This window comes from Pinus tabuliformis, chromosome 5_1 (assembly GCF_031772625.1).
Source record: "Pinus tabuliformis cultivar Carrire ecotype Pingquan chromosome 5_1, CPIR1, whole genome shotgun sequence".
Classification (NCBI taxonomy): Eukaryota; Viridiplantae; Streptophyta; class Pinopsida; order Pinales; family Pinaceae; genus Pinus; species Pinus tabuliformis.
Genome location: NC_142305.1, coordinates 805,007,009 through 805,022,676, shown reverse-complemented (window position 1 = coordinate 805,022,676; position 15,668 = coordinate 805,007,009). Strand labels below are relative to the sequence as shown.

Genomic DNA, 15,668 nt, shown 5'->3' with positions numbered 1-15,668 from the left:
AAGACACAAGCATGGGAAGGGTAAACTAGCATGGGCCTATATTCACCCCCAAAACTTTTGAAGTGACCTTTGGTATTAATAGCTGACATAATTTCTGAAATCATGGCATTATAGAAATAATGCGGGTATCAAGTTATTTTCCAAAGAGGTCGCATGGATAGTAAAGGGAAAAGAGCACAATCCCTCTAATGGTCAACCTAAATTTTGATTGGGATTTGAGGTATGCAATTGACGTATAATCAATTATTTTGAGTGTATTAAGCATGTCTAATTCTGGCTTGGGAAGTCTCAAGCTAAAATGACTTAAAATGTCCTAGGTGAATGAAATTGGTGTATAGCATCCCCTCGGGGCTCAATACCTATCTCATGACCTTTAGTGGATGCATTTGAATCTTATTCCTCCCTTAATACATTTGGGGCACAACAAACACCCTTAGAAAAAATGGTGCCTTATGGGTTATCTATTTTATAACTTTTCCTTCTTTGTGTGCCTAAGTCAAGCTTAAGTGGGGATACCAGTATTTTGAGGGTTAATATGGACTTAGCACATTGTTAATGGTTAGTTAATGTACACCATCAACAGGTAGGCTAATTATTATACACTAGTAGTAAATAATTAATTTACACCATATTGGTTTCTAGGGTTAGGGCTAACTTATCTAGATTTAACACCTATATAGATGAGGTACTTACCTCATTTATAAATGACTTATTTGTATTTGGTGCATATTTTGGCAACAAGATTACCCACCCAAATATGTGTGCCTTGATCTTGCATAGAGTCATTTGCAATCCTCATGTCCATTTTCTAATTTCAACAACTTTCTCAAAACACCTCCATTGAGATTCTTGAACTCAAAAAATAAAATATTATGGGGCCTTTTGCTTAATGTTTGCATGCTTCTCAAAGGTTAGAGTCCCAACAATGACATGAGAAAATCTATAAGGAACAATTTACCCATCACCAATGGTGACCTTAAGTTTTTAAGTCCATCCATCCTCTTCTTCAATATATTTCTCTTTTAATAATGAAATTAATTCTTCAATCTTAAAGCTTCATTGGCAGGCCCCTTCTTTTTAACTGTGACAATAATCTCTTACTTCTGCAATATCATTAATTCATTTGCTTTGCAATTCCAAACACCAAAATAAGAGAATGTGTCATCATGTCCTTCCATTGATCATTATTGTCTCCTTTAACAACAAATTGTTCCATGTCCATTTTTAAAAGATGTGTTGCCTATCATGAGGTCTCTCACCTTGATTATTTCCCTGACTATTAATCTCTCTCTCTCTCTACATTTAAATAATGATCACACAACCTTCATGATCCTTTGGCACATCACCACAAACCATTCTTTTTGGGTTTCACTAGGTTGCTATATCAAAATTTACCTCATATCTTCCCTTTATGTAGAGTATTTGTTGATTACATAAAACTTATGACCTCTACTTTATCATGATCTCTTTTTCAAAACTCATAATTTAGCAATGAGTTATATAATATTTTCAAACTCTAAAAATTAGAGTCAAAATACAAATCTCTCAACAAAATGGTTAAAAAGCACACCCAATATAAACCATCCAACCTACACAATTACAAATTACTTTAGCACCGAGTTACAATTTAATTAAAAATCTAAAAATAAGAGTCAAAATAAAAATCCCCTATAAAAAGACTTAAACTACATGCTTAATATAAACACTCCAACTTATGTACTTAGAACTTACCTTTTTTTCAAATGAATTAATAAGATTGTATCATTTATGTTATAAGTCCTCTTTGATATACAACTATTAATAGTATATCATTCATCATTCTATTAGTATTTTGTATGATAATGATACTCCATTATTATACTTGTATTATGATAATAAATCTATCTATTTTATTTATTTTATTTTTCTAATAATTATCATAAAATACTATTACCCTAAAAATGAAATTAATATTTTAATAAATATAAAATTTCAATTAAAAATCTAAAATAAATAAATCTTCCCATATTTATCTTACACATTAAGGCGATAAAAAAATTCTCTCTACATACATACGTCTAAAATATTATTGAAAAATATTTACATGCTCATCGCTAAAGAAAAAATTCTCTCTACATACATACTTCTAAAAAATTATTGAAAAATATTTACACGCTCATCACTAAAAATTCATCGTCAGCTTAGTATAATGAGGTTTCCCAAATGTTTTTATGATTATACCATAAGACCAATGTTTAATGGATAGTATTCCCATCACCTCACTATAATGGGATTTTCCCATATATTTTTATGATTATACAATGAGGCCTATATGTTTTTATGATTATGGTCATGGGTGGTTATGAAAATTAATAAATCTAAATATTTTAAAATTAATTTCATTTTAGGGATTAGTGATTTTATTTAAAAAATTAAATTAGGGAAAAAGAAAAAGTACTATATTAAAGTGTTTAATTCCATTCATAATCATCAACATAAAGCATATATAGAGACTAATATTTCTTGGAGAGCCAAAATTCTTATTGCTCAGTTAAGGACTAATTCTCATCTCTCAGTTAAGGATTAATTCTCATCAACTCCTTTGTGAAACAAGGCGCTTGAAAAAGTAAAAAAAGTGTGGGAAGAAAGAATATGTATTTTTTGTTTTTCCCAAAAAGTGGAAACATAAAAACATTTCATTTTAGAATGCGAGGCCTTCAAAGAAAATAGGGAAAGTTATGCAGATATTCTGGGAACTAGCTCTTGAGATACAAGAAACTAAAAGCGTTTATTGTGAAGCTTAACAAGAAAAAACCAAATACATCAATCAAATGAAAAACAATATTTCCTATAGACTATCTTTAACCTCGTAAACATTAAAATAATTTCTTTCTTTCTTCTTTCTCATCTTAATTTAACATTAAAATAATTTCTTTTTTTCTTCTTTCTCATCCTAATTTTAGCGGACCTAGAGCATTAATTTAACATTTTTTTAGCAGACCGAGATTCCTTGAAAGCATTAATTTAACATTTTTTTAGCAGACCGAGATTCCTTGAAAGCATTAATTTAACATTTTTGACGGTCACACACATGATGTCGCTCTATATTGTGTGCTCTCCTTGCCTGAAGTGCAATTGCGCTTGAAACGTAACAATGTGGCCGGCTTTACAGCAGTTATGTGCTCGTAAGGTCGCTGCCGACCTCGTGCATTACGGAGACGAATTGCAGTTATTGCCATCGGATTTGCAAATTCTCGTGGCCAATACGGTCCTGGAAAGAAGACCGAAGCCCAATCTTAATGAATTACAGATACTCTGTCAAACCGTATGGAAGCCCACCAGACTATGCTTGACTGGTGTACCTTCTTTGAACGTTCGGGGACTTGAAAAATTGACCTATCTCAGCTCTCTCCTCAAATTGGACCTCAGCGGCTGTGGTTGGTGGCTTCACGAACTCTCCTTTCTTCCCGGTTAGTTTGAAATTTCCCCTTTTAAATTTTGTAATAATAATTAAAATATACTAAGACAAAATTGCGCCGCCCTCATCTGGATATTGTGGGGAAGAGGGTATCAGACATGTTTTTCTTGGACAAAAATATATGTGCGCAAATAAATTCCATGAAACATTCAAGTACAATTCTTGAAATTGGAAATCTAACTGAAACAGAGAGTTTATATTGATATGTACAAAAAGAGAGTCTCGGCAATATTTTCTAGAGAGTGCATATCATCAGCTGCAAATACAATCCCCCAAATGTCTTACATATGGCTTGTTGGTTTGTTTGTTCTCTCTCTTTTTTTCAAATTTGTTTTTATGGAAAATGTTTTAGGGGAAAGTCTCTAGGGGCTTCTCACATTTTATGAATGGCACTTGAAGTAAATGCACCACAATACAACATGTACCACTAATTCAGATGGACTCTACCAGACTTAAACCCACAACTTCTCAATGATCTCTTCCTTGAAATTCGTTATTCAAGCTGATTGAACAAATCCGTTGGACTAAAATTTATATATGTCATCATTATTTCAATATTGAATTTCATCATTAACATTCTGGGGTACTAGGAATATTGGAAGATGTGGCACAATTGGATCTAGACGTAAAGTTTCCACTCAAAGAAACCACTAATAATGCATCATTGTTAATCAAATTGATGAGTGACGTTCATGGACATCTTTAAGTCAACAAGTTTTGGCTTTATTTATTTTTAACTATCTTTGACTACGTTATTAATCAAATTAATAGTTTTGCTAAGGTTCTGACAACTTGCTAGATAGGCGCACATAGGGTAGGGAACCACTGTCACATCGATTCAAATCCCCACTATTTAGGTCCAACACCCCCTAAACAACCAAGGGAAGAGTCCTTAAATTACTCCCAACAACTATGGTACAAGATTATTGCTGAATGTGGAGTCAAATGGGGTGCAGGTGTTTACTTTGTACCTACTATCTAGCTATAAAATTGTCACTGTAGTAGGAGAATTTCAAATAGAAAATATCAATAGCGAAAACTCAATAAGAATATAGCATGCAACCTATGGATTTTGGTCTACTTTGGAAGTCCTAGCAAAAAATGGTATTATCTTTTGGTTTGGGTGCCTCGTTAGGGAGATATAGCTCAAAAAAGGTTGCTGTCCTATATGAAAAATTGTAAAACTTGTGTAAAATGCAGGGACAACAATTTGTTCAGAATGTTGCAGCCACTCTACAAGTGTCAAAACACTCCTAGAGCATTAGTCTAGGGAGTGGAAAGGTTTCCCTTATGGTATGGAGAGACCAGGGCAAAACTAGGGTGTTCTGTCAAGTATTTTCCCCAGTGTTACTTGGGAGCGGGAGCGAAAGAGGGGAGCGGGACCGAAAACGGGAGCGGGAGCGACATTTTCAGAAGCTACCGGTTTGGGAGCGAATCCCGGAGCGATTTTTTAAAAATATATATATTTTTTATATTTTTAATTTTTGATACATATATGTCAACAAAAACATGTAGAATGATGAATTAGATATAAAAAACGTAAAAAAACATAGATTGATCATTGAACCATATCACATCAATCATCTAGAAGTTATAATCTTCATCAACCATGTCCACAAGTTAGTAAAATACGTATTACAACTGCAACATATTTATTCTCGTGAATCATGATTCATCAAATTCAATCTTAAAGTTTCAACTTCAAGCTTTCAAAAATTGAAAATCAATATATAACATTTATCATCATTGATCACCAAAGTTGTACTTGTAAGCTAAGTTTAACCATTACAAGAAATAATATCTCAGATATTTCTAAGTCCTAACTTCTAACTGTTAACATGAAATGAAATGTTATAAAATGAAACATGAATAATGAAATGAAATGAAACAACTTTAGTCTTTCAGGAAGCATCATATTCATAATTCACAATCATTACCAATGAGTTATAATTGCCAACTTCAAACTTCAAATTTTCATTGTCAGAGTCATATATTGTTTACAAAAAATATCATTATGATATGAAAGAGTCAAGAGTCAAGAGTCAAGGACTCAAGACTCAACAGTTATGAAAACTAATAGAAACTAGAAAAGACAAGTAAACTGTAAATCTACATGTGGCCCTTGCCACGAGAGTCTCCGGGAGTATAAACATGTCGTGGTTGTCTTCTAGGAGTCTCCCGCACAGACCGACGACTAGAACTAGAAGGCACATGCCCTCCACATGAGGGTGTAGATGAAGGTGGCGACAGCAAAGGAACAAGACTCGGAACTCGAGCACTGCTACTGGATGGTGGAGGTGGCATGGCTGCTGCAGCTGCTTCATCTTCATCCCTTATAAGTTCCTCTTCCAGTTCTTCAAGATGTATAGTGCCATCCTCCAAATTGTCATCCTCTGGGTGATTGTCCCAAATTTTATATGTGGGATCCTCATAAGCCCGATCACAGTAATGACTCAACAACCTCAAGTTGTAGTGCACATAAACCAAGCTTTCTGCTCGGTTTTCATTGAGTCTGTTTCTTTTCACATTATGTATGAAGCTGTAGGTGCTCCAACACCTCTCTGCAGAAGAAGTATTTACAACCTGTGATAGAACTTTTTTTGCCAATTTTGGCAAAAGTCCCTGGCCGCCATATGTTTCCCACCATGTGAGAGAATCAAATCTGTCTCTGTCTTCCATTGCATGGAAGTTACCAAACAAACCAGTGCCACTGAAGTATTTTCCTATTTCAAGGCGCACAACTGCACATTCCTCCCTGTCAGGTATCAACTTTTCTAATGCTTGCAAATATCCACTAGTTACCTCTGCATCTAAATGGGGTTTGGTCCTAATCCCACCCCCTGGTGCAGGTTGGCCCAACCAAGATGTAGAGTAGTATTTTGGCGTAAGGATATTGATCCGGATTTAAACAGGAATGCAACAAATTACAGAGATAACCATATACACAAAGATGCAACGGAAATAATACTTCATTTCATTAATGGAAAATACTGAAATATGCTTACAACCAGAAAATAGAAATAAACCAGCTAGGGCGATGGTAGCTTATCTCTGAGAAGAGATGTGATGGGTACATGCCTCTGAACTGTGTTACAATGAGGCTCGAAGGCCTATTTATTGTTGAGAAACAATGGAAAACCCTTAACATTCCAAAACCTAACCCTAGGAGATGAAACGCCAAACTGTGGGCCCCGTTTGGGGTAAATTGGTACATCAACTTCCCGGGGTCGTAACTTTGGCATATGATCTCCGTTTGACGCGTACAATAGCTCGTTAGAAAGATCTATCCGAGCACTACCATTGTTGGAACGGGCAACATCGGTCCATTCCATGGACCCATGTTGCCCTCGGATTCCCCAAAAAACGTCGTGTAGGGCCTCAAAACGGCTTCGGAAGTTCAGGACCCGAAAAACTGCTAAAAATAGTAAGTTGTGCTACAATTAAGGAAACTGAAAATGCTGAGAAGGACAATGGTGGGGGTCCAGGTGGATTTGGCAGGTGGCCACCAATATCCACCTGGATCATTCCTCCCCCTTAGGAAGCAGTGGTCCCCATTGCGTTGAGCTCCTCCATGAGATGAGGAAACTTTTGCTGAACTTGTTCCCTGGTGAGCCACTTGCCCTGCTGAAGGAGTTGGCCTGCTTTGACAACTCGATACAGTTGGATATTCTGTTGGCGAGTGTTCTTGATCTGTGTGTCCATGATCCGATCAGTTGCAGTTTGGTCCATGCAATCTGGATTTAATTCTGTGGGTTTGAGCTGTTCTGCAATGTCGGATGTGTCTAGCAATGGTGGAAAGTATGGCCGAAGGCGATCCACATTGAACACTGGGTGCAGGCCAAGGAATGGGGGAATGTTGAGCTCAAATGCATTGTCTCCCATAGCCTTAGTAATGGTGTAAGGACCATATCGGAGTGGTCTCAATTTCCGATAGGCTCCAATAAGGCGTTCCTTTTGCAAATGCAACCAGACTTTGTCGCCCACTTGAAACTTGTGTGGCACCCGATGTTGATCATGTCGCTGCTTGTACTTGGCATTTGATTTCTCAAGAATGTCGTGGACCTGCTGGCGAATATGTTGGATGCGCTCAATGAAGCTGGTGGCCTTATCTGTTTCGGACTGGACATGAGCTGAATTCATGCGAGTAGCTGCAAGTGGCATGGCCACATCAATGGGGCATAGTGGCTGGAATCCCAAACCCACCTGAAAAGGGCTATGGCCAGTGGAGCTGTGAAGAGCTCGGTTGTAGCTGTGCTGAACATAGGGGAGGCTCTCGTCCCATGTGTGTGGATGCTTTGAGTTATACATGCGCAGAATGTGCACAATCATCCTATTGACAACCTCTGTCTGGCCATCAGTTTGAGGATGGAAGGCTGTGGACTTCGTGAGTTTGGTGTCCAGCATTGACCAGAGACTGGACCAAAATGTGCTGAGAAACCGACTGTCCCGATCTGAGATGATAGACTGTGGGATCCCAAAGTGCACCCACACTCGTTCAAAGAAGAGTTTAGCAGTGGCTTCTGCTGTGATATTCTTCTTGCAGGCCACCATAATGGCCATCTTCGAGAACCTGTCGACGACCACAAAAACACAGTCATTTCCATGCTTAGTGGAAGGAAGGCCTGACATGTAATCCATGGAGATGGATTCCCAAGGTTGACTAGGGGTAGGCAACGGGGTATAGAGGCCGTGCTTCTTAATGGTCGGTTTGGCAATGGCACAGGCAGTACATGATCTGATGTACTTCCCAACATCCTGTCGAAGATTCGGCCAATAGAAATAATTTTGCAGTACTGCCACTGTTTTCTCGACCCGAAATGCCCAGCAGCCCGACTGTAGTGTGCTTCCCAAATCATCTTGGCACGCTCGCTTGAAGGAACACAAAGGTGACCGAGGTGGCATAATAGGGCATCTTGGAGGTGAAAATCTGCAACACGCCGACCCTCCAAGAGTGTCTGGTATGTGTGGCCGAATTCTGGGTCGCTCTTGTAGAGAAGTGGCCAACCAGAAGTCTCGTGCCCACAAGAGTTGAGCACGGTGGTTAACGCCATGATCGGTGGTCGACTGAGGCAATCTGCAACATTATTGGTGCTGTCCTTCTTATACTTGATATTCAAGTGGAACTGTTGCAGGTATGTAGACCACTTCTGATGGCGATCATTCTGCAATTTCCCTTGGGTCTGTATGAACTGCAGGGGTCGGTGGTCTGTGTGGATGACCGTTTCCTTCCCCAAAATGTAATGCTTCCATTGTCGGCAGGCCTGTACAATGGAATACATTTCTTTATCATAAGTGGGGTACTTCCGGACTGTGTCTGAAAGTGTTTCACTGTGATATGCCACTGGATGTCCATGTTGAGTAAGGACTGCCCCAATAGCATAGTCAGAGGCATCTGTCTCGACCTCAAATGGTTGTTGTAAATCTGGTAACGCGAGCACTGGTGCCGTGCAGAGGCGATCCTTCAACTCCATGAATGCCTTCTGTTGAGATTCAGACCAAAAGAATCTTGCTTTCGCCCCTCCCTTGGTGACCTGACTCAAGGGCCAAGAGATATGAGAAAACCCCAACACAAACCTGTGGTAGAAGTTGGCAAGACCTAGAAAGCTGCGGAGCTCTGTTAGAGTGGTTGGAGAGGGCCAATCCCGAATGACTTGGACCTTGGCTGGATCGACATGCACCCCCTGTTCATCAATGATGTATCCCAGATACTGAACCTGGGTCATGCCAAAAGTGCATTTCTCCAAATTGGCACATAGCTTGTGTTGCCGCAGTGTTTGGAGAACCTGTCGGATGTGGTGGAGGTGCTCTTCCCAACTCTGGCTGAAGATCAGAATGTCATCCAAGTATACTACTACAAAGGAGTTGGTGAATGGCCGCAATATGTCATCCATTAGCCTCATAAAGGTTGCAGGAGCATTCGTCAATCCGAAAGGCATGACCAACCATTCGAAGAGGCCCTCCTTGGATTTGAAGGCAGTCTTCCACACATCAGAGGGTTCGATTGGTACCTGGTGATATCCTGACTTCAGATCGATCTTGCTGAAATATTTCGCCCCCTTTAGTTGGTCTAGGAGGTCATCAATCCGCGGGATCGGGTACCTATTACGGACAGTGATCTTGTTCAGCGCCCGATAGTCAATACAGAGTCTCCACGTCCCATCCTTCTTCTGTACCAACACGATCGGGCTCCCACAGGGCGATGAACTCGGACGGATGTGACCTTTCTGCAGGAGCTCCTGAATCTGCCTCTTGATTTCATTGTTCTCCAGAACGAAGCGCCGATAAATTGGTCCATTGGGTAGCGGCGCACCTGGGGTCAGATCGATGGAGTGCTTGACTTGACAGTGCAGAGGAACTCCTACCGGAGAGGTGAAGATGTCCTCGTACTCCTCCACAATCTTGTCCATCTGTAGTTGTCGTGCAGAGGGACCCCGTCTGGAGGCCGCGGCTACTGTCTTCTTCTTTCCTTGAGGGCGTATCATCAGGAAAACAAATTTCCTGGTTTTGGAAATGATCTTACTGCATTGTTTTGTAGTAATCAAAGAGATGGCGGCAGGTGGTGCTACCTCTGGTATCCTGAACAACTTATTTCCCAATGTAATAATAACAGCACGGGGTCTTGATTCATACACAGCATGTCGCTTCCACAAGTATGGTTGTCCTAGTAATACATCACAAACTTCAAGGGGAGCAATGTCACACAATACCTCATCCGTGAAGGGCTTGATGTTGTATGGAAGGCGACACTGCTGGCTCACGCGAAGATCTCGTCCTTGGTGCAGCCACCCAATGGTGTATGGTTGTGGATGTGCTGTGGTCGGTAAGCCCAACCGCTTCACGACCTCTGCTGAAATGAGGTTCTTTTGACTCCCGCTATCAACAATGAACTGTATCAGGGAGCCCTTTACCCACATCTGAGAGTGGAAGAGACGCTCCTCCTCCTCTGGATCTTCGGGTTCATTTTTCTGGATCTTTGTGGTAGCAACAGTGGCACTGGGATCCGCATCAATGATCTGCTTCCCTTTTTCATACCCCTTATCGGGTTCTGACTCAGAGTCGGAACATGCATCTGATTCTGAAACCTTTAGCTCAGCCACCAGTGACTGCTTGGCCCGACACTCACTTGTGTTGTGAGTGGAGCTCTTATGGAACTCGCACCATTTTCCAGTGTCCTTTCTCGGCTTCGCGGCACTGTTCTTTGCTTGCAGCTTCGGCTGGTTGTCTTGGGCTGTCCCGCCTTGGCTTTGTCCTTTGTTCTGTGGTTTCGGGGCACCTTTCCCCTACTTTGGATTCGCAGATCCAAAATCTCGCTTCTTTTGTTTCAACTTCTGCTCGACCTTGACGGCATATCGGTATGCTGCGCCGAGCGAGGGGATGTTTAGGAACTGTATTTCTTCCTGGATGTACTTGTGCAGGCAGCCACGGTATTTGAGTATCAAATGTTGCTCCGAATCCTTGATACCCAGCTTTGTGCGAAGGGTATGGAAAAGATTGGTGAACTCCGGCACGTCTTGGTCCCTTCCCTGCCGCAGCGTGGTCCACTTTATGTATTCATCCTCATAGCTTCCAACAGGGTAGTACTGCTCCTTGACGGCATCCCGAAACGAATCCCAGGTGGGTGCGGCTGAAAATAGTGAGCCAGTACTTTCATCCTTCTGCTCGCAGTAGGTTTCCCACCAGTCCTTGACGTGGGGGGCTGCTTTGAGAAGGGCAAAAACAATCTTTTCCCGACTCGAAAAATCATGAACAGAAAAATAACCCTCTAACAGATTTAACCATTTATCTACGGCATCTGCGTCTATCTGACCCTCGAATATGGGGATTTCAAAATTAACTTGTACCTTAAAGGGTGTGGCGTTTCCAGAGTAGCTGCTGGAAGCCGATGCGTCGCTTCTGGGTAGCCGCTGAAGGATCTGGCAAAGCTGTCCATCATCGCGTTCCGTTGTCGCTCGAGGGCTTCTTCGAGCAAGATTTTGATGGGATCTCCTGCCCCCTCGTCTTTCTTCTCGTCTGCCATGGGAGGCCGGCGGGATTTGCGAGGCTGGTCTTGCAAAGGTTCAACCAGTTCAAGCCCTAACTCCTTATATCCCGACCTTGTTGGGGACATGCAAAGAAAAACAGAGAAAAAGCAGACCGCTCTGATACCACTGATCCGGATTTAAACAGGAACGCAACAAATTACAGAGATAACCATATACACAAAGATGCAGCGGAAATAATACTTCATTTCATTAATGGAAAATACTGAAATATGCTTACAACCAGAAAATAGAAATAAACCAGCTAGGGCGATGGTAGCTTATCTCTGAGAAGAGATGTGATGGCTACATGCCTCTGAACTGTGTTACAATGAGGCTCGAAGGCCTATTTATTGTTGAGAAACAATGGAAAACCCTTAACATTCCAAAACCTAACCCTAGGAGATGAAACGCCAAACTGTGGGCCCCGTTTGGGGTAAATTGGTACATCAACTTCCCGGGGTCGTAACTTTGGCATATGATCTCCGTTTGACGCGTACAATAGCTCGTTAGAAAGATCTATCCGAGCACTACCATTGTTGGAACGGGCAACATCGGTCCATTCCATGGACCCATGTTGCCCCCGGATTCCCCAAAAAACATCGTTTAGGGCCTCAAAACGGCTCCAGAAGTTCAGGACCCGAAAAACTGCTAAAAATAGTAAGTTGTGCTACAATTAAGGAAACTGAAAATGCTGAGAAGGACAATGGTGGGGGTCCAGGTGGACTTGGCAGGTGGCCACCAATATCCACCTGGATCAGATATATGCGAAGCAATGTAGCGGAAGATTAAGTTTATTCCACCGTTCACACACACAGTCATGAATCATTTTGTACAAGTCGGGATCTCTGTTATGAACAATATCATTTATTTGCCCCAACATGGTATCCATCTGTTCATACACCTCGCCAATCACTGGTTTATCTATATCTGCAAACCGAATCATGTGATAAATGGGATTGGTGAAATCCAATAATTACCTCACACTTGTCCAAAACTGACCATCAAGAGCGGCCTCCTCCACCAGTTCAAAACCTTGCCTGTCAGCTGCATTTGTAGCCCTTTCCTTTAATACTGCCAATGTGGACTTGATACCATGCTAGCCAATGACTCTTTTACCTTCAAAAGGCGCCTGAAGGTGAGGTAATAGCTACCAAATCTGGTCTTCGCAATCTTCAACAACTCCAATCTCGAGTGACTGCGGAAAAGGCCATGGGTATTGCTATGATTTGTAAGAAATTTTATCATTTGTTTGCTTTTCTTGTACAAATCACCAATCCATTTGTATTGTGCATTTTTGTTCTTAACATCATGCATCAGAAGGTTCAATGTGTGAACCAAACATCCAGACCAAAATATGTTGGGGTATTTATCCTCAATAATTGCTCCCGCTGCCTTACAATTAGGAGCATTATCAGTGATGACTTGGATGACATTGTATGGCCCAATACGGTCAATTGTTTCAAGTAATGCTTCTGCAATGTTGATGGCGGTCCTGAACTTGTTTGAGTAATCATGTGCAGTCAGAAAGATGGCACCACTAACAGACACAGCAAGAACACTTATCAATGGCTTGCCTTTTACATTTGTCCATCCATCAGATACAATGGACACCCCATGGTCAGTCCAAGATATTTTTGCTTTTTCATGATCAAGTCCAACGGTTCTTGCCTTGTCATAGCCAGGGCTCTTGTATCCTTTAGGGGCATCATTTATGGCAGAAACCATTTCGTGCCAATAAGGTGAGCGAAGAACATTGAATGGTATCCCACATGCATAGAGAAACCTGTAAACCTTTGAATCCACATCATTCCTACACCCCTCATCAAGGAAATTTGATATGGTTCTACACCTTAAAGCTGATGACCCTGTGCCTCCATATGCACTGCCTTGGGATGATGCTAAAGGAGTTCTTTGTGCTTGTGATTGTGAGCTTGGTTCAAAGAAACCCCTTGATTTTTTAGATTTTTATTGGGCTTCCTCCTCTTCCCTTATGTATTTGGCTCCATTCACTGCTAACATCGCTGGACAAGTTTTGATTCCTATTTGTTTATCTCCATCCCATGGCCTTTTCCCGCAGAGGTGTTTTCTTGCACGGGTGTATGAACCTGTGTAATTAATGTTGCAATGGGGGCAATGAAATTTAGTGGTGCCACCTCCTCTCCCTGCTTCAGGCCTGTTAACATATTTCCACAATGGGGTTTGGTCTTGTTTAGTTTTTTGAGAGTCATGTTCACCCTCCTCCAGCTCCTCCTCACCGGGGTTTTCATCAAATCCACTTTCTCCAGCTTCTTCATCCCCCTCTTCATTTTGGCCCCTCCGTTTCCTACTCTCCAACACCATAATAACCATAAAAGGGACTAAGAAGAGGAAAATGTCAAGAAATATAGCCAGGTCCATGATGTTTGATATTTGTAGGCTTTTGAATCTACAAAATTTAATGGGAATAGGAATGGGAATATGAATGAGAAAATTAATTTAAGTTATTTAGATTAATTAATTTAATTGATTAATTTAATTTAGATTCATGATTTTTTTACTAAATAAAGTTAATAAACTAAACTAAACTAAACTAAATTAAACTAACTAAACTAACTAAACTAAACTAAATTACTACCTAACTAAGGTTTAAAATACTAAATTACTAAGTTACTAACCTCTTTGCAGGCTTGCTCCTTGCTCCTCGCTTCTCCTCGCTCCTTTGCTCTTGCTCTCCAGCTTCTACTCAACTCATTCAAGTGATAATGAATTTTTTTTGCCCCCAAATGATTTTAAAACATAATTTTTTTTTAAATTATATATATATATATATATTTTTTTCGTGTCCGCGATTTTTTTCCGCGTGGAACGCTCCCGGCGTCACTTGAATCGCTCCCGGAGCGAAAATTTAACGCTCGGGAGCGATCGCTCCCGAGCTGTAATTTTCGCTCCGGGAGCGACGCTCCCGATATCGCTCCCGATTTTGGCAGGGAGCGCAAATTTTTTTATCGGGAGCGCGCTCTCGAAATCGCTCCCGTTCGGGAGCGATTTCTGGAGCGCGCTCCTAACCCGCTCCTGCCCGGAGTTTGGGAGCGATTTCTGGAGCGCGCTCCTAACCCGCTCCTGCCCGGAGCGCGGATTGGGAGCGGGTTCGAAGGGGGGGGGAGCGCTCCCCCGCAACTCTGATTTTCCCGGAATGCCACCTTAAGCGTAGTTCATGGAGTCAGGCCCATTAATAACTCTGTTTTTTGAAAATTGTCAGAATGCATCAGAACAAAAAACAAACTGTGTGGATGATGGAATATACCAAGCGAATGCCATTAGACCTCTTAGAAACTCCTCAAAATCCCTTCAAAGCCCCTGGGCCTGCTGATAGAGTGAACCAACACCTGTGACCTAGCTGCCTACAACCCTGGAAGTCCATCCTAACCAATGTTGTGAAAATCGTTATCGGGATTAATTCGGCGAGGGGAAAAAATCGGAAAAAAATCGTAAAAATCGGGAAATAATTGGGAAAAAATCGTAAAATACAAAAATATTCATTTTTTTTTCAAAATTTTCAATATCTAAAGCATCTACAACATAAAATAAATACATTGACACATAAATATGATAAAAGAACTAATATATAAAATGTGTAATATCATTTCTAGTGCTACATCACACATAACAGTGAATCATGTCCTGAATAGTCAGTGTTGACTCCTGAGTCCCAACTCATTCTCAAAATATCAACAAAAATTATAATAATGTATCTCATATCATGAGTCATAATGTCATATACAATGAAATGAACCAAATAACTAATACCACTGATTTCCTCTGCCCCTCTTGCGAGAAAATGCAATAGCTTTCCCTCTAGATGTAGATGCCGGTGGAGTTGGCAATGGACTCTGCTGTGCTCTAGAAGCTGAAGAACTAGGAGCTACAGGAGGTAGACCACGTCCTCTACTGGTGACAGGGGTAGCCTGGGTAGGTTGTGTCACCTCTTCCTCCTCCTCCTCCTCCTCCACATCAAAAAATCGGCAAAAAAATAAAATAAAATTAAAAAATTCAAGATTTTTTTCCCAAAAAATCGTGTTTTTTCCGAAAAAATCATTGAATTAATTGCGTGATATTATTGGGAAAATGAAAAAATCGTGATTTTTTGATGTTATTGCGATTTTCGCAACACTGATCCTAACCACGCCGTAAGGGAAACCAGAAAAAGGAAC

The 15,668-nt window shown here is 40.9% G+C and overlaps 1 protein-coding gene across 5 annotated transcripts in view; it reads left to right on the top strand.

The window, feature by feature from the left end:
- The first annotated feature begins 3,026 nt into the window (after positions 1 to 3,026).
- The window catches only part of LOC149167379 (uncharacterized), a 332,408-nt gene continuing 319,766 nt past the window's right edge, over positions 3,027 to 15,668 (top strand). For 2 of the 5 annotated variants that reach the window (XM_089432961.1, XM_089432962.1), the window contains exon 1: positions 3,027 to 3,449. In XM_089432961.1, the coding sequence (XP_089289087.1) occupies positions 3,134 to 3,449 (316 nt within the window). In that variant the 5' untranslated portion in view covers positions 3,027 to 3,133. The remainder of the gene's footprint in view (positions 3,450 to 15,668) is intronic. The other 3 variants (XM_089432960.1, XM_089432959.1, XM_089432963.1) reach the window with 2 other exon arrangements.